Source organism: Pelobates fuscus, chromosome 3 (genome assembly GCF_036172605.1).
Source record: "Pelobates fuscus isolate aPelFus1 chromosome 3, aPelFus1.pri, whole genome shotgun sequence".
NCBI lineage: Eukaryota > Metazoa > Chordata > Amphibia > Anura > Pelobatidae > Pelobates > Pelobates fuscus.
The window spans coordinates 341584723-341604581 of NC_086319.1; the positions used below are offsets into that span (position 1 = coordinate 341584723).

A 19859-nucleotide genomic window follows, 5' to 3' on the forward strand; every position below is an offset into this window, starting at 1 on the left:
CAATTTAGAAAACAAATCTAAATGCTTGGCAAAATTGGGTATTAAGACATTAAAGGATCTTTTCTCAGACCATAAAGTGAAACCCTTCCCTCAGCTAAGACACAAATGTGCCATACCATCCAAAGATAAATTTAAATACCGTATTTACTCGAGTATAAGCAGAGTTTTTCAGCACATTTTTTGTCTTGAAAAACCCCAACTCGGCTTATACTCGAGTCACTGTCTGTATTATGGCAATTTACATTGCCATAATACAGACTGGGGGCTGTGGGGTCTGCAGAGCATTTACTTACCTCTCCTGCAGCTCCTGTCAGCTCCCTTCTCCTCCGTGCCGGTCCGGTCAGCTCCCCTGTCGGCTCCCAGTGTAAGTCTCGCGAGAGCCGCGGGGTCATAGTGCGGCTCTTGCGAGACTTACAGTGTGAGCTGACAGGGGAGCTGACCGGACCGGCGCGGAGGAGAAGGGAGCTGACAGGAGCTGCAGGAGAGGTAAGTAACAGCTCATTTTATTTAGAAATTTACCAGTAGCTGCTGCATTTCCCACCCTAGTCTTATACTCGAGTCAATAAGTTTTCCCAGTTTTTTGGGGTAAAATTAGGGGTCTCGGCTTATATTCGGGTCGGCTTATACTCGAGTATATACGGTATGTAAGGGTTAAAGGATTCATCCTCACCCGTACCATCAAGAATAGAAAAGAAAAATCAGAATTTTTTTTCCAACTATTAGAGCCGCTAAAGAACTGTAAAAATCTATTATGAAAATGTGAGGATGTAATATATCATCTGAGAAACAATGAGCCTATAAGTGCAATAGGGAAATGGGAGACAGACTTAAATTTGCAAATTAAAGAGGAAGATTGGAAGTACTCCCTTAAACTATACAAACACATCCATTGCTTAAATTTGACAGATGTTCATTTTAAATTGTCAAATAGGTGGTATCTTACACTGAAGGTACTTTCAAAGATCTCTCTAGATATTCAAATTGCTGGAGATGTAATAGGGGCACTGGAAGCTTAATCCACATATGGTGGCAGTGCGTAATGATTGCCAATTATTGGAAAGAAATAATAAGATTAATCTACTATGTTACAAAAATTAAACTCAAATGTAAACCAGAATCAATTCTTTTAAACTTGAATTGGTCAAAATTAAAAAAAGAAAGCCTTAATAATAATTTTACATACTATAACAGCGGCCAAGTTGTTTATTGCACATAACTGGAAAACAACCGTTATTCCCAAGATACAGGAGATTATTGCGCAAGTTGTATGGCAAATAAAAATGGAAAAGGGCATATTGATGACCAAATACAAAGAATCAATGAAATAGAACTCTTGAACAGATGGTTAGTTATATTGGACACAGAGGTGGAAAATATAATATAAACAAAAAAAATTATATACACACACACACACACACACACACACACAAATACTGTGGGAAAACAATAATGGGAGGAAGGGATGCACTGATTCAGCTGTCCCTTTCCCCTACTCTGGATTTTGCAGAGAGGAGGTTCGCACCCATACCTCACACAAAAATACAGCTCAAACCTAGCAATATCAAATAGATATCTGAGACTTACTTTGAACCCTGAGTTATATGGATACCTATATAAATTTAAACGGTGGAAGAGGGGGAAGATGACCGTAATACTATATTAGGCCACCTTTTATGGCTGTCCACCTATCCTTTCTTCTCCGTTCTTCACTTCTCTTGCTGGTTTATTTTTTCCTAAATACAGATATGAAAGATAAGCAGACTTCTCTCTCTCTCTCTCTCTCGAATAAAGGAGCAAATAATGTAACAGGGGAAGTGGGATCACAGGGGGAGGGATAGAGGGAGGCGGGAAGGGATAGAATTTTTTTTTTTTTAGGGGTATTGAATAATATATATATGTGTGTGTATATGTAAATTTAGAAGAAATAGTTTTGCATAATATGAAGGATTATGAATAAGGAGATATCACTCGCATATATGAGGGAGAAAAATGGAGGAAAATAAAGTAATACATTATGATAATGGTATCTATGCCAACCCAGTGAGGGGCATGGTCCCAAGACCAAATTTGAGTCAATACCTGCATAATGAATCCTTTGTTGACCTTGTCGAAGTTCTAATCCTTTAAAGAGTACCTGTTAGACTATTTAGAAGTTATACTCTTTTTTTTTTTTTTCCATAACATTCTATCTTTATGTTGTGTCAGCAGATTTCCTAGCAAATATGTAGATTGGTCCCAAATGAGGTCTTTCTACCACCATTCAATCAGTTAGTTGGCAAAGACCAGAAGAGACCTCCTACAGACGGTTCTCCTCTCCAAGCATTTACACACATGAAATTGCTTATATGTATATGTCCAAATGGCGGCACTATGTTTTGTGTCCGTGTGCTGAACCCAGGGCCGTCTTTAATATGGATTGGACCCTGGGCAAACATTTGCTTGGGCCCCCTGAACCCAGTCGTCCCCTCCCTGGCATGCAATCATGCCCCCCACCCAAACGCAGAGGCGGACGTAAAGTAAAGAGGGCTCTGGTGCATGAATTATTTTGGGCAAGAGGGGGCAAAAGGTAGATCCCCCATCTGTCATGCAACTCCAACAATGCTTTGACAGCTGGGATGCTACCATTTTCCCATGCATAAAGGGTTGTATTTAACACTGAGCAGTATTTGTGTGTTTGAGTGTAAGCATGTTTTTGTATGGAGTATGTTTGTGTGAATGTAGGGGTGTGTTTGTATGTGGAGATGGCATTTAAATGCAAGCATGCATTTATGTGTAGTGTTGGTTTATGAATACACTGGTGTGTTTATATATAATTTTGTTTAAAAAAAGAGGTGTGTTTATATGTAGTGTTGAAGTTTGAATGCAGGTGTGTATTTGTGTGTAGTGTTGAATGCTGAGATGTATGCACAAATACACATGCACTGTCACAAACACACACACACACACACACTGATACACATACACACACAGAAACACTTGCAGATACACAGATATACACAATCATACAGATGCAGCTATACAAACACATTTACACACACTGACACACACACATACAGACACACAACCTGGCGCGCACACACACGCAGATACACTGACAACATACAGATACACACACAATGACAACATACAGACACACAGATACATAACCTGACAAATGCAGATACAAACACTGACACACATGCAGATACACACATTGGCTACATACAGATACATGCACAGGTATACACACTGGCACATACACAGATACATACATACTGACAACATACAGATACACACACACACAGACACTGTGACAGGCATACTGACACTGTGACAGGCATACTGACACTGTGACAGGCATACTGACACTGTGACAGGCATACTGACACTGTGACAGGCATACTGACACTGTGACAGGCATACTGACACTGTGACAGGCATACTGACACTGTGACAGGCATACTGACACTGTGACAGGCATACTGACACTGTGACAGGCATGCATACTGACACTGTGACAGGCATACTGACACTGTGACAGGCATGCATACTGACACTGTGACAGGCATGCATACTGACACTGTGACAGGCATGCATACTGACACTGTGACAGGCATGCATACTGACACTGTGACAGGCATGCATACTGACACTGTGACAGGCATGCATACTGACACTGTGACAGGCATGCATACTGACACTGTGACAGGCATGCATACTGACACACACACAGGCATGCATACTGACACACACACAGACGCTCTTCAGTTTCCTACCTTTGCAAGAGGCTTCCTTCACTGGGGTCCAGTGTGCTGGCTGGGGTAGTTGGGGGTCTGGCTCTGCTTGCTCCCCCTGCTCTCTGGATCCTGGCTCAGCAGCCTCCCGCGCGGCCAGATGTCTGTGAGGTGGGAGGAAGTGATTTGCGGAAGTCACTTCCTCCCATGCAGCCGTTAAGCAAGGGCCCGGTCGCGCTGTTAAAGGGCCACAGCGCCGACCGGATCCCTGCTGGAACATGGGCCACCCGGTGGGCCTCCTTAGTGTGCGGGCCCCGGTGCAGCCGCAATACTAGCACCGCGGGCCCATTAGGTAGGAAAATATAAAAAAATTACAAATTATTGCAGGCGGCGGGGCCCACGGGGCAGCTGCTTTGGGCCCCCCATGAATAACTGGGCCCAGGGCAGCTGCCCCGTTTGCCCCTCCTTAACCCCTTAAGGACCAAACTTCTGGAATAAAAGGGAATCATGACATGTCACACACGTCATGTGTCCTTAAGGGGTTAAAGACGGCCCTGGCTGAACCACTGGCTTAGAATATAGAAGGCCCACAAATAGACAGCACTCATTAGACTAGGTTCCAAACAATAAAATAAAATAAAAGCATCTTTATACCTTTTACAAAAAGCAACGTTGCAATCCTCCTATTGGGACCTTTTTCAAGCATGACCTTGACGAAGATCTCAAGAGGAGGGCCGAAATGTAATTTTTTTGATAAAGGAATAAAACTGATTTTTTTTTTTTTTTTTTTGTAAGTCCCATGTGTGCGGTCTATAATTTGTGGTTTTATTTTGTGTGTGTATATAGCCTTTTCACATGCACAATGTATTGATTAAACTTTGAACTAACCTTGCCATTGATTCTTTTAACTGTAATGCACAATGTTTACATTTTTATTTTTACGTTTCATGTTATTTGCAGAGATGTGTTTCATGGAAAACACAATTCTGTTTTGCAGGTGAAATTACCACCTATGATGGAAATTATCACAGTGGAGCAGCTCATGGAGTATCTTGGTGAGTGATAAGGGGGTAAAACTGATGTGTTTTCTAGAGATGGAAAGGACACTTTTTTTTTAAATTTTTTTTTTCCTGCTGTTGAGGGATAACAATCTTTTGAATTGTAGGTTGTAGAGAACAATTCCCATGGTACATCATTCCATGTAGGTGAGTGCCGCAGGGAGCTTCCTTCATGTTAGTTAGCCGCCTTGTGGGAAAACAATGAAAAGTTGAAGAACTGAACTTGGAATTCATAAAGAACATATACAGACACACAGCTTTAATTAGTATTCCGTTAGCATTGCAATGTTTCTGCTAGAGGTATAAAACTTTTGTGTACCCATCATTAGTGTGTTGGGGTTATTGGGTTGCAATACCTTATGAATAATACACCATAAACCATATGCTGCAGGGTCACAACCTACCTCAGTGTCATGTGTCTAATTATAAAACATCACAATGCGCACAACTGGGTTTACATATCACTCCCAGAGAAACATTTCAAAGTGAAATAGAGAATTTGTAAAAATTCTATGTGTTGAAGAACTGTTTTCATTTATGTGCATGTTCCACTCTATGCATTTTAATTTAAATCCGTAGCAAGTGAAAAATCCTTACTTGTCACAGATTGTGATTATTATTTTTTTGTTTTGTTATTTATCCTCCACAATTGCACATATTTCTTATAAGCAATATATACTAGATCTAGGTAGCATAATGCAAATATTTAATAATGAAAGCTGTTGTAGCCAGCTAGTCCTCCTTAAATAGTTTTACAATTTTCCAATTGAAACTGCCTCCTCTTCTATTATTTAAGAGTACCACTTTTAGTCCCATGAGACAAAGGCCATGTATATATTAGTAGAGGTCTAACCATGCTAACTGTAAAATACTACTAATAAAATTTTATCTTGTATGTCTTCACTGGCAGTTAAAACCCAGCAGTGTGTGATGGCATGAAGCATATTGCAGCCTTATAGATAGATATATTTATTAAAAAACTTTTAACATTTGTATTTTGTTATTGGTCCTTGAGGCTTCATGTTGAGCTGATGGTGCTCATTGTCTGATCACTTTGCAGTCCCAATGCTATGTTTAATATATCCAACTTTAACAGTATGTCATCCCAAATATAACTTTAAGATGTTTATGTATAACCTTTTTTTTCTGCACGGTAACAAAACGTTTCTTCCAATTTACTCTTTAAGCTCCAACGCTGTGGGCGCGTAGGTTGCTCAGAGCAGCAATTTATTTACTATTTATAGCATACTGATTACAGGCATAAGGATAAACCACTTTCTATTGTGGTATTTTGATCTTGTTTTGGTATCCATTTAGTACATGCCATAAACCAGAATCTTACTTCACACAACTCCTTGAGAAGAGTAATTCAGAGTTAACTCTGTATTTTACAAAAACATACATGGACTCAAGCAATTCTTATACTGGGATTTTTAAATATAGGTAATTTCACTACTCACTATCCTTTTGCCATATCTAATATATGTGAGGGGGGAAAGACAAATACAAATGGTCAAATACCTTGCTTATAGATATTTACAAGGACAATGATTGGATTAATAGCAGTACAGCTTAATGAAAATGGCAACAAAATGTAAAAAGAACATCTGCATTTGTAGTATCATCAGTAAAATCAAATAGTCCTAAAAACAGCTATAGCAATCTTTATTGGTCTCTGGTATATTTACTCCTTCCCTCTCCCTGACTGTAGGAATGACCACCCGTTGAAACCTACTGTAGTGTTTAAATGTAGGGAATTAGTTTATAGTTTCAGCAACATTACAGACATGATTCATTATATCAGTAACCAGTGGCTTTTGGCAGCAACATGTTAATCTACAGGCTAGTAATCCTAGCTAAAGCATAACTGAGGGTGAGTGAGGCTTTTATGTATTATATTTCATATGGCAAAATGTGTGAAAATAAAAAGGCTTATACTCTGAAGGGTTTACATTATTTAATGTGTACTTACATGTTGTAAACTGCCTGCTGTAGTTTAGGACCAATTCCTCTTCCTTTTACACGGTTGTAAATTCCGTTGAACAGAAGTTACAGCTGACTTTGATTCATGAGGTTTGTTTCTGTCAGAAAACACCAGACTGAAATCAGATCTACAATCTATGCTGCATTGAAGTCTGAAGTGCCTCTCTGCTCTGAGTGTGATGCTATCGGTCTACAACTAACAGCAGGAAAACAGACGGTCCATAAATTACCCTTTTCAGTCTTTAAAATATTTTATGCCATTACATTTCTTTTTAAAACTGCATAAATAAATGTGAGCCACAAATCATGAAGAGAAAATTGTCATTTATTGCATTTTAATCTTACAGTTAAAATACGTGTATTTTCATTGTGCTTTGTATCAACTTAGCAGGCCTTAAAGGGACAAAATAGGCACTAAAAGAACTTTAGCTTAAAGGACCACTCTAGGCACCCAGACCACTTCAGCTTAATGAAGTGGTCTGGGTGCCAGGTCCAGCTAGGGTTAACTAATTGTTTTATAAACATAGCAGTTTCAGAGAAACTGCTATGTTTATCAATTAGTTAAGCCTTCCCCCTAATCCTCTAGTGGCTGTCTCACTGACAGCCGCTAGAGGCGCTTGCGTGATTCTCACTGTGAAAATCACAGTGAGAGCACGCAAGCGTCCATAGGAAAGCATTATGAATGCTTTCCTATGTGACCGGCTGAATGCGCGCGCAGCTCTTGCCGCGCGTGCGCATTCAGCCGACTGGGAGGAACGGAGGCGGAGAGGAGGAGGAGAGCTCCCCGCCCAGCGCTGGAAAAAGGTAAGTTTTTACCCCTTTCCCCTTTCCAGAGCCGGGCGGGAGTGGGTCCCTGAGGGTGGGGGCACCCTCAGGGCACTCTAGTGCCAGGAAAACGAGTATGCTTTCCTGGCACTAGAGTGGTCCTTTAATGAAGCAGTTTTGATATATACATTATGTTCATGCAGTCTCACTGCTCAATTCTCTGCCATTTAGGAGTTAAATCCCTTTGTTTATACATCCCTAGCCACACCTCCCTGCATGTGACTTGCACAGCCTTCTAAAACACTTTCTGAAAAGGAACCTAGCTATATTAGGTTCCTGTTTTGCACAGTCTGTTTAATTTAGAATTTATTATTTCCTGCTTTAATGGCTTTCTAGACCCTGTAGGGAACCTCTTGTGTGTGCTTAAAGTTCAATAAACAGAGCAGGAGATAAAAAGTTCTAAAGCAAGTGAACATCTGATTAAAAATTAAACTTTAACCAACCTACTGGAGCACATCGTGGCACGATGACAGGCAGTGTGCCTCTGCATTCATATATTTAATAGTCTCTCTGCCCACTGGCCCTCATAGCGGGGCTCTGACCAGCAGTAATAAGCAATAAGCATGTCATGCCTCCCAGAGTGTTTCTTCCCTGGTATTGTTACACGCGTTGTTTGCATTTTCGTTTTGCATTTTCATTAAGTGTTGCCTTACTTATCATTTTGTGAAACGTCAACCCGGAGGCAGGCTTTGAGGGATGCCCTCTGGCGCAGAATCACAGCAACTGCTTAGCTAAATATCCTTAGAGCAGTTACTTCGACCCAAGTGGTCTACAAAACTACTCATGTCCCTTCAGAATGTAACCGGACAACTATTATTTCAAGCTAAACAAATAACGTAACCGAACAGCAACTAAACAAGCAACTACAGTAGTGACTTAGCTAGCATGGTCCCCCCCCCCCCCCCCCGCCCCCTCCTGGGAGCTCTAAAACACATTAGTTCACTTACCTGATGATTGTTCTCCTCTTCGAGCCAAGGCACAGTGCTGGGGGAACCTAATATGTATGCTCGAAAACGCAAAACTTACAATCTCTAAACGTTATTTAACATATTGCCAAAATGTCATAATATTAAATGATGATTTTGTAAGGCCCAGGAGTGCCAACCGGCCTAGATCCTCTTTTTACAGGTGGAACTCCAAGGCCCGTAACCTTAGCATCAGTTCTGACCCTGGTAATTCTTTCTGTTTTGCCCCATTGCTTCTAGTTAAAGGGTTATACAATATGATTTGAAGTAGTCAAGGTCATTAGAGTCTGTATGTGCAGCTTTTCACAAAATGCTGCCGCTCTAAAGTCAAAGATCTTTGTGTAACTCCATCTCCAGCAGCATCTTTAGCCGGTCTTTTAATTATGTGCATATTAGGCATATGTCATTAGCACTCCCCTATGTCCCATAAGTCCGTCCCCTCAACCCAGGCTCTGCGACGTCCTTTTTCCATCCAGTGAGGTGGAGTGATGTAACCAGAGGAGGATTGGGTGGCAGGGAGAACTTGACCTCAGTGAGAGTTCACAGGTAAGTTTAGTCTTTATTTCTCCTCCTTCTCCTATTAGGAAAGGGCACTGTACAATCTATGGGCTTCCAAGAGAGGACTGGTGTAATTTGAACTGGCAAGTGGCCAAATACAAATGAATGGTCTGTTTTTTTTTTTGTTTTTTTTGTGCCTTAAAATCACAGATCAGTGTGGATGCACCTAGTCATGTGGAGTACTCAATCAATGGGCTTTATTATTGTTCCTACTGCACCTTCTGACATTTTAGTCTGTAAAGGAATGTTGCTTTTACTCTTTCCCAAACCAGGAAGAGTCTTCATTAATCAGGAGCCTCACAATTAACACTTTTTTTTTTCTTCTTCTTTTACTACAACTAGCAGTTGTGTATGTACCACAATTCCACTACTCAAATGAGCTGCTAGCGGACATCCTTTAAAGAGCTGACTTAACTTCACCCACTATCGTTCTGGAGCAATAAGAAAGTCCAAGCTAAGCATGGAAATTTAGCTACATGCACAGACTGCAAGTGGAAGCCAGAGGGCTCAAGAGTGATTAACACAGAGGGGTCCCTATATTGACATCAAAGCTAGGGGAAATCTTAAAAGGATGACCTTTTGACAAGGAAGAGAACCAAGATGGTTAATGCATAAAAACTTCATTAAATAATTTATTACAAACCATGGGCAGATCCATCATCTAACATTTTTTTTTTTTATCTGTAATATGACTAGGTATTCTAGCAGTCAATGATAGAAAAAGGGTTTAATACGGGCAAATTCCTGCTACCCCGAGAGGAGGCACAGTAGGAGTGTTCACTTTTTATCAAAGGGATTAGATCCAAGGTGACCACTTTGCACAAGGCTGTATCCTGGAGCTATCCAATTGAAAGGCTGAACTCCCTTTAAGCCAGGTGTAAAACCAAGTGCAAAGGACCTGCTGTCCTATTTGGTTATTGGACAGGAACCAAAAAATTTAGCGTATGGGAGGCAATACAACTTTTCCTAATTATTTTAGTTATTGGACAGTCTGATAATGATCAACATTTGTCATGGTGCATAGATTGACATTTGGAATGTGTGTTTTTTTTTTTTATTTATGTGACCTTGAATTGGTCTTGAATATATTAAAGTGTAGGGAAAACAGTAAAAGTGTAATGGCTTGTGCAGTGACCCACTTACATTTCAAACAGATTTAAACTTTATTTTATTTACAGAGGAACCTATGCTAGTTCATTGACTATCCTAATGATCAGTGCAGTATATTTCCTTTGCAGTATTATCGGTGTTACCTCGTTACCTTTTTTTTATTTTTTAAGGCGTTTTATAATATTTTTTTTTTTTTTTTTTTTTAAAGTCACGTGTGTTTCCATTGCTTAATTTACTTGGCTACTGCCAAGAAAAATAAAAATGTGGCCCTATTAATGAGCTTAGATTGCACTATCCAAATATCTAGAAAATATATATTTGGAATATTATTTCAATAAGAAATTTCCAGATTGTTTTGGTGCCGTTGTCAAATTGAAGAGGGCTGTCTGTTTTTCAAGTGCAAAGTTCATGAATTTGACCCCCACTCATTGCTTTCATATATATAGTGATCCCACGGCACTATGACTTATATATGTATATTTACATAGCTGAAAAGAGGCATGTGTACATCCAGTTCAGCCTTCTTCACATCTATTTTTTGCTGTTGATCCAAAAGAAGGCGATAAACACTGTTTGAAACACTTTCAGTTTGATGCCACAATGGTATTTAGATATTTCCTTGGATCGAGAAGCTGTTACCCCACCAATTAAAAATGATATCCCAGAATCCCATAATATCTCATACTATCCCATAATACTTTATGGATTCAGTAGAGTGCGTTAAAGCATTCCTGGTAAGAGTAATATTTAATCAATACATTCAGGGATTTTTATAGATTAGATTGGTGTTCCAAGGACCATAACAACTTATGTGTTGCGTAGGTTAGGTTTAAGGAGGTCACGTCTCCCTGCACACAGTTGCTTGAAATAGCTGAAGCTTTCAGATTACACCTTCAGTGCCCGAAGACATGGTTCCTCCTCTCTCCAAGTATTTGTACTGCATGTACAGCTGTCTGTTTGCTTAAGTTTTATTTTAATATTGTGTCTACATATAGGATAAAAATGGGTGTAATGTCTACCTTGGTGTATCCCTTCACTTATTTCACTTAAAGGGAAGCTTGCCATCTTTTTTTCAACCTTGCTAAATACTATGTAGTCACTACTTTCTTCATTGAAAATCTTTGTATGGTGTGCTGATATCCTTCTAGAAAACAATGGTTCATTTTCATTGTAGTTGAATAAAAAGTTTAAAGGAAAAATAAAAACGTCATGATTTTTTTAAAGTGGCAGCTTAATGTAGTGGCTCTGGTGACTATCGCGTGTTCCTGTAGCCTTAGCACTGTAAACACTATGTTTTCAGAGAAAATGAAATGTTTACATTGCTGGCTACTTATTCCACTAGTAACAGTCCCTCAGACGACCACTAGAGGTGCTTCTCTATGTTCAGAGCCAAACGCCACGCTGGCCAATCAACATCTCTTCATAGAAGTGCATTGAATCAATGTGTAAAGTTCAGGGTCTCCATACAGAGCATGGAGACGCTGAACATCTGACCCAGGAAGCACTTATAGTGACTGACACTGGAGGTCTCCCTAGGCAGCAATGTAAACACTGCCTTTTCTCTTGCATTTGTATTACACAGCCATGTTACAGTGCTGCCGTACTCCCCAGTGGTGTATTTTGAAAGGGTGCTGCCCTAGGCATGACCGATCTCTGGCACCCCTTACAAAATGTTGTCACTATACAAGCATGCCATATGTTTTTCCTGCAAACTGTTTTAACACACCTTTTTGAAATCCTTCCTATTGGTTCTCTGTAGCTCCCAGTTTAATTAATGTCATGATTAGCTTGCCATCATCACACAGTGTTCTGCGATTCTAAGTTATTACCTGTTCTACATTAAACTTTTTTGGGTTACTGAGTTCATTCTCTTCTACAAATGATGATAATGGAAATACATTGCATGTATTGTTTTTTCAATAACTGTTCTACTGTAATGAGTACACTTAACTGTGCTCATTCCTCCTCATTATGAGTACATCAGAGAACAATAGAAGGCTTCTCGGTTCACTGATTATAGAGTTTTAGATTAACTGCTTTAAATAGAGTGCATTTTGGGGGGAAAATACTGCCTGGAAGTTACTTGGCCTCTGTGTGCTAACTTTATAAAGATATTACTGGTTTATGAATAGGTCTAATAGCTTGTAATGGGAATAGTCTAAATCAGTGAGCTACATATCGATTTTAAAGGGAGTGATCATAAAAAATGGCTTCTTTGTAAATCAGGTGTTAGATGGATACTATACTCATCAGAACAACTACAGCTTAAAGGACCACTATAGTGCCAGGAAAACATACTCGTTTTCCTGGCACTATAGTGCCCTGAGGGTGCCCCCACCCTCAGGGACCCCCTCCTGCCGGGCTCTGGGGAGAGGAAGGGGTTAAAATCTTACCTTTCTCCAGCGTCGGGCGGGGAGCTCTCCTCCTCCTCTTCGGCTGAATGCGCATGCGCGGCAGGAGCTGCGCGCGCATTCAGCCAGTCTCATAGGAAAGCATTCATAATGCTTTCCTATGGACGCTGGCGTCTTCTCACTGTGATTTTCACAGTGAGAAGCACGCAAGCGCCTCTAGCGGCTGTCAAGAGACAGCCACTGGATGCTGGATTAACCCTAACATAAACATAGCAGTTTCTCTGAAACTGCTATGTTTATAGAAAAATGGGTTAATCCTAGATGGACCTGGCACCCAGACCACTTCATTAAGCTGAAGTGGTCTGGGTGCCTAGAGTGGTCCTTTAATTTGCATTTAAGGTAAATTGAAAATAGTAACCTTAAAAAGACTCTATCTATCTATCTATATATTCAATAGTATCAGCGCTTAGCAGACCAACCCCTTATTTACAAGTATAGGGACAGAGATACAAATGCTCTAAAGTCTGATCATAAAATATACTTATACAATGTCCAGTGCAAGTGTCAGAGTGGAGATATATCCAAATAATGGTAGTCTTATGCCTCGTTTCCACTGAGCGGTACGGTTTGCTATTTTGGGTGTTTTCATTATGAAAGTAGTCCATACAAGCAAACCGTACCGATCCATTCAGGGTCCTGCTTCAGATGTAGGGCCATAGGAAATGGAACGGTTCGGTTAGGGCGGAACTACTATACAATCCATTGATTGGTGGACAGGAAGAGCATTTTTTCTAAACCCCGCATGGCCCTGAAAGGTCTGACTTGCAGTGGAAACGCTCACCAGAATAGGCTGGTCCATTCCAAACTGTACCGACCCGAACCGATCCGCTCAGTGGAAACGAGGCATTAGTTTAAGGATATTCCCACGCTGTGTGAGGGTTTATGCTGATAAAGGGAAACAGATCCCTTTTCACTCTGTGTCTTTGTGTCTGCTCTGCTACTTTGTATCAACCTTTAAAAAAGGATACTTAACATAGCATAAAACAGTTACACATAGTAGAGAACTCACATTTAGGTGTATTCCTACCATCTATTGTCATTTTTGCGCTCTTATTATTTTATAGTATATCATTTTTTAAATTTTTTTTTAGTACACTAACACACGGTGAGGTGATTTGGAGGGCACCTGCATAATATGTATGGCTTCAGACTATTAGTTTTAATTTTTTACCTCTAGCTACATACATACATGCTAGTAGTAGTGTGTACTTCAGCCCGATGAAAGCTAAAAAGGTCCTAATCGTGAATTTAAGGAAAACGTAAGCACCATAAATATACAGCCTAGTCAGGTAAGTCTAAAATGGCTTCAGATATTACTCTGGGAGGGCACCACGGCACGCTGCATGCAGAGAAGGCAGATAAAGGAACAGCCCGAGTGCATTTACATTTTATCTCCCCTTATCCAGCGCTGAGGCTCACTCTGTGCTGCTTATCTCTGCTTTCCGCAACGTCATGGAGGATCAAATCCAATGCTCATCATAGAGGCCTTCAAACTTCCTCATAGGAAAGCATTGAATCAGTGGAAGTGGAAGCTCCTCTCATGGCTGTCAGTATGTAAACAGTGCAGTTTCTAAAAAAAAAAAACATTTAGTGTTTCACATTGCAGGTTAAAAGGCCAGGGACACTGCTCTCAGACCACTTTATTGAGAATAATAAGTAATTTGTAATATATACATGGAATATAAGCTGTATGCTGTTTTATTATACAGTTAACTTTAAATGAAAGAGGCACACTTTCTACCTCTGTCTCCAACCTGCATTTTTCCACTTTTGCATCAAAATTACTGCTGTACATTATTTCCTGACTTTGTGAGGGTGAAAACAGCTGTTCGTTCTCTATGGTAGACAGCTGATAACTAAGCTGTGTCCCAGAAACATTTGATATCCTCATAGATGTCTACTTGAGGGATAGGCACAGCAGAATTACAGAAAGTAACCGTGCTATTGAGTCACTTGAGAATTACTAGGTGAAGTTAAAAATGTAGGCCAAAATGCTCTATTCAGTTCTGTTTTGCTATTTCGGCCTTACATTGGAAATTCACCATGAATTAGATGTTAATTCTCCATATAGGATAACTCATTTATGTTGTACTTCTATGCAGAGCTCTATGAGCATAGTGAGAGTGCATGGCAAAAGATGCTTACTGTTTTTACTTACCGTTTGTGTGTGTATATGTACAATATATATACCGGTGTATATATAAAAAAAATATATATAGTTTTTATGCATGACAATAACTTGGCAACTGCTGATTGACTGCTCATTGTTTCCTAGTTGTGATGATTATAACAATTCCCAAATCCTTCTCGTGTTACGTAATTTAGGGTATAAATTGCTTGTTTTTCTACATTCAATTTTAAGCTGCCATTTACGTGCCTAGTCCCCCAATCTGAATAAAGAGTTTTGTGTCATCTTCAAACACTGAACATGACTTGTAATGACTATTTCAAGATCATTTATAAATTATTGTGTTAGTGCATAGATGAGTGATACGTAGTTTTTCTTGTTCCGATTTTTCATTCCAAAAAGATTCTAAATTGCCTTTTTTTTTTTTCTCTAATGCAAAATGTATTCTTTCTGTTCTGAAACTGGGTTTTAGATAGATTCATGTTTCTATGTCGTTCTGCCAATTTTACAAGCTAAGTGATATGAATATATTATTCAGATTTCAGTTGCCGTCGTTATTCATACACTTAGCTCTATTTTACTTGAGATGATCTCTACTTCATTTTGCAGTTCTATGTAGAACATGGTCTGCATTGCACGTAGTGATCATTTGGGAAAATACCCAACGTTGTGTGTGTGTATATATCCAATTATAATGCTTCTGACAACATGCAATTGTGTTTTTGTTTTGTTTTTTCTCTCTTTAATATAAATATTCTTCCTCTTTCCAGGAGACTACATACTAGATGCTAAACCGAAAGAAATTTCTGAAGTTCAGCGTCTCAACTATGAGCAGGTGATGAATACATGATTTATCTTTCTCTCTTTTCTGGTATCTAGTGATACTTTAATTGCCTTGATTTAATAAAAATCCAAACTATACTCCTAATCAATAATTGTATTTATTAAAGTAGTACAGCATTTTCATTGATTGAATACAAATATCTCTATTCTGGTTGTCATTTTATTATATTTGTTTTACAGAAAAAATGATTGTTCCTGATCTTTGTCCCTTTTGGCCAAAGTTTTAGTTAAGGCAGGTACTTGCCCCACCTAGGCAACTTCATGGATTTCCAGTTGGTTAATGTAAGTTGTGGAAAATAATTGAGGCAGGATTCGTTACTTGTATTGTTTTTCAAAAGTCTCTCAATATCACAGTCACTTTTGTAGAAAATGAATGGGGGGAGAATAGGAATTCCAACTGGAACTGTCCACTTGGAATTCAGTCCTACACATCAACCAATTAGTAGGCTGGGCCACACTAACCGGCTCCTAGTGCTTGAGAATGTCAGGTAAGTATCAATGGGTTTGGTATAATCCCTTTAGGTTAGTTATAGCCTGTAGTTAGCAGACCTATTGCACCTGTGGCTGTATCTACCATAAACGTTCAGTCAACATCTGGCATTTCCCATCAGAGGCGTGCATGAATTCTGGCGAGACCTTGCAACCCTTGAAGTTAAAGAGAATGCGGTCACAGCTTCTCGGGCCTTCCACTTATTTTGTTATTACTGCTGTGCCTATGGAATACCATTAGTATGCTCCAGTAGCTTAAATTGATGTTTAATTGCATACATGTTTATCTGAAATTAGCTGACAGATAAAACCATGGCTTCTGGAAATCTCCTTCTGTGCAGCTTTTTGAGCTATAGTTCAAGCGCTAGTGTGGGAGTTATAGGTTGCCTCTATGAATACAGTATGTGAGTGAGGGGATGGACTTGTACCTGCAAGGACTTCTTAAAATAATAACTTCTGTTGTTTACATAAGTTATTATGCTTTTTAGAGTGCCTAAAGTTATGACATTTCATACATTGACAGTGCAAATGATTTAATTTGGATGTTTTAAAATGTAAAACCCCAATATGTGCAATGCAGGTCTGCGTTCTACACTGCAAAACTATAGATAATTATCTTTTTACTACACCCATACAGTAGCAGTCTATGTGAGAAACCCCTTTTTTTTACTGTGCCAGTTCGATATGTTGCTAGTCCTGACTGGATTTCAAGTGCATAACTTACAGGGAGCAAAATTTGCTATTCACATATCAAAAGGGCACTCCCGGCACCAACACAACTTCATCCAGCAAAATGTTATGATACCTGGAGGCCCCCGGCGGCACTCTTTCCTCAAGAGGCACCCAAACCACTTTAGCTCATTGAAGTGGTTTTGGTGCACTGTCCCTGTCCCCCTAACCATGCAGTGGTAATTAATGCAGTTTCTGAGGGTTAAGACTGCCTCTAGTGGCTGTCAGTCCTCTGCATGAGGACATCCAGTGTAAATCAATATAATGGTTGGAGATATTGTAGCGGGACCTCTTCGTCACCGAAATCCCCATAGGAAAGCATGGAATAATTTTTTGCTATGGAGAAGTCCTAATGCGAGGGTGGCCATTGCTGCGCATGCGCATTAGGTTCCCCCACAGGCTGGCATGAAGGCAGACCCAAGCCATCGCCGAGGGACATCGGAGCTTGAGCCTGGTAAGTGATAAAAGAGATTATATATGTTTTCCTGGCACTATAATTTCCCTTTTAACAATTATCAGTTACTTTAGAGTCAAACCCTTGAGGATGAGCTGTTTGACTGAAAAGCAAAAGTTAGGCTCATTATATGATTTTTTTGGTATCCCGTGAACTGCTCCAAGGCAATCTGAGAAAGCTTTAATAAAAGAAATGTTGCGATATAACCTGCTGCATAAGTAATTTGATTGCATTTTAAGTTATACAAATTCTAGAAACATTTTGCAGAAACCATTCCATTGCTGCCTTAGGGCATTCATTACGTTTTTATTCAGCCATAAATTCAGGAGTGGAGAATATAACCAATCCGCATTATGATCTCAAATAAAACATGGTTGTGTCCTTCTTAAATATGTGTTTTATGGGACATGCTATGGCTAAGGACACATATAATAATTTGGACATATAGACTAGTATGGTTAGTGCACAAATAGTAACCCCTTTTTATTTATTTATTTTTTAATATTATTCCAACTTCAAAACTGCACATTAACATACTGGTAAAATAGAGATATATTAATAGTTCTTAACCAAATCATGTTAAATTTCAGTTTTTCATTCTTTAGTGTGAATAAGTTACGTTTTAAGTAATATTTGTTCTAATTGAAAGGTTTTATTCACAATAATTTGAAATCCCCTTTCTTATAATTTTATTTGCATCTAGCCATGTCATTTTAATAGCCACGTTCTCTTAGGTCAGAAACATCAAACATTTAAGCAGTTATGCAGGGTGCTTGAAAATTTTGATCTCTTTTCCGCTTCTCTGGTACTCTGCAAACTGAAGGGTACCTGATTTATGGTAAACTCAATGCTAGGGTTTAGAGTTGTAGATGCTGTATTCCAGAAAATATGGTTATTCAGGCTGTATTATGTTATGTGAAGGGTATGAACCAGACGCCATCGAATGTGAGCATTTGCCCACTCAAGTCGGTTACGACGATGAACTGCAGTCAGGTCAAGACCCTGATGAGGACGACGAGCATGCAGATGCGCTTCCCTGAGATGGTTTCTGATAGTTTGTGCATAAATCCTTTGGTTATGCAAGCCGATTGTTACAGCAGCTGTCGGGGTGGCTGGTCTCAGATGATCTTGGAGGTGAAGATGCTGGATGTGGAGGTCCTGGGCTGGTGTGATTACACGTGGCCTGCGGTTGTGAGGCCGGTTGGATGTACTGCCAAAGGCAGTTGGAGACGGCTTATGGGAGAGAAATGAACATTCAATTCACGGGCAACAGCTCTGGTGGATATTCCTGCAGTCAGCATGCCAACTGCACGCTCCCTCAAAACTTGCAACATCTGTGGCATTGTGCTGTGTGATAAACGGCACATTTTAGAGTGGCCTTTCAATGTGGCCAGCCTAAGGCACACCTGTGCAATAATCATGCTGTTTTTTTTTTTTTTTTAAATTCTTTATTTTTTACTCAATAGCAATAACAAGTGCACATCAACTTACGGGCTTACGCAGAAGCCAACTTTGTCGACATTGTGGCATAATACAGTGTGACAATCGAAACATTATGAGCCCCAACTCTCTTTTCCAAACCGTTGGCACCTGCCAGCCATTGAGGTATTTTGTAAATTTTACAACGTCACATTACCCCTTTCTAGGATTTACATCATTTTACAATCGACTCAACAAATATACAATCGCTGTCGGGCTAAAAAGGAGGCCAAGTAAATTACAAACCATCATACGGAAACCTTAGTCTTCGTAAACATTGCAAACGTGAGTCATAACTTAAGTTTGGCGCTCGCCGTTTGTTGGGGAATCTTATGGTAGAGAAATGTACAGGCTAGTGGGCAAAAAGTAAGTAGCTATCATATGTGCCAGTTAATCTCCTAACTGTGCTACCTTGTAATAATCATGCTGTTTAATCAGCATCTTGATATGCCACACCTGTGAGGGGGATGGATTATCTCGGTAAAGGAGAAGTGCTCGCTAACAGATTTAGACAGATTTGTGAACAATATCTGAGAGAAATAGGCCTTTTGTGTACATAGAAAAAGTCTTAGATCTTTGTGTTCAGCTCATGAAAAATGGGGGCAAAAACAAAAGTGTTGCGTTTATAATTGTGTTGTATACAGGAATTCTGGTAGTTCAATAAAAATAAAGATTCCAATATTATAATTTTCCTGTCCTATAGCGGCAGTACAGAAGATCTTTTTTTCTTTTCTACAGATCTTTGATTTTCATTTCTCTATATGAATATTTTTTTTTCTTTTCAGAATATGAGTGATGCAATGGCTATTCTACACAAACTGCAGACGGGGCTTGACGTCAATGTGAAGTTTACTGGTGTGAGTGTGTTTGAGTACACCCCAGAGTGCATTGTGTTTGATCTTCTTGATATACCCCTATATCACGGATGGTTGGTGGATCCACAGGTATATTGATTTGTTATAAATGTGTATATATCGAAAATTTATAAATGTGTATTTTTGTTTCTTCTTGTTAGTTTTGTGCCGTCTTGTCTTTTTAGTCAATGTAGGTAATTATCTAACTTGAAGAGGCAATCTGTTTTCAATTTCTGCTCATTATCATTATCTATGGGAAA

At 39.5% G+C, this 19859-nt stretch overlaps 1 protein-coding gene across 1 annotated transcript in view; it reads left to right on the forward strand.

The window, feature by feature from the left end:
- The window catches only part of MINDY2 (MINDY lysine 48 deubiquitinase 2), a 70866-nt gene that overhangs the window by 19991 nt on the left and 31016 nt on the right, over positions 1–19859 (forward strand). Inside the window, exons 2-4 of the mRNA XM_063445706.1 lie at positions 4711–4768; positions 15522–15586; positions 19531–19689. Of these exons, the coding sequence (XP_063301776.1) occupies positions 4711–4768; positions 15522–15586; positions 19531–19689 (282 nt within the window). The remainder of the gene's footprint in view (positions 1–4710; positions 4769–15521; positions 15587–19530; positions 19690–19859) is intronic.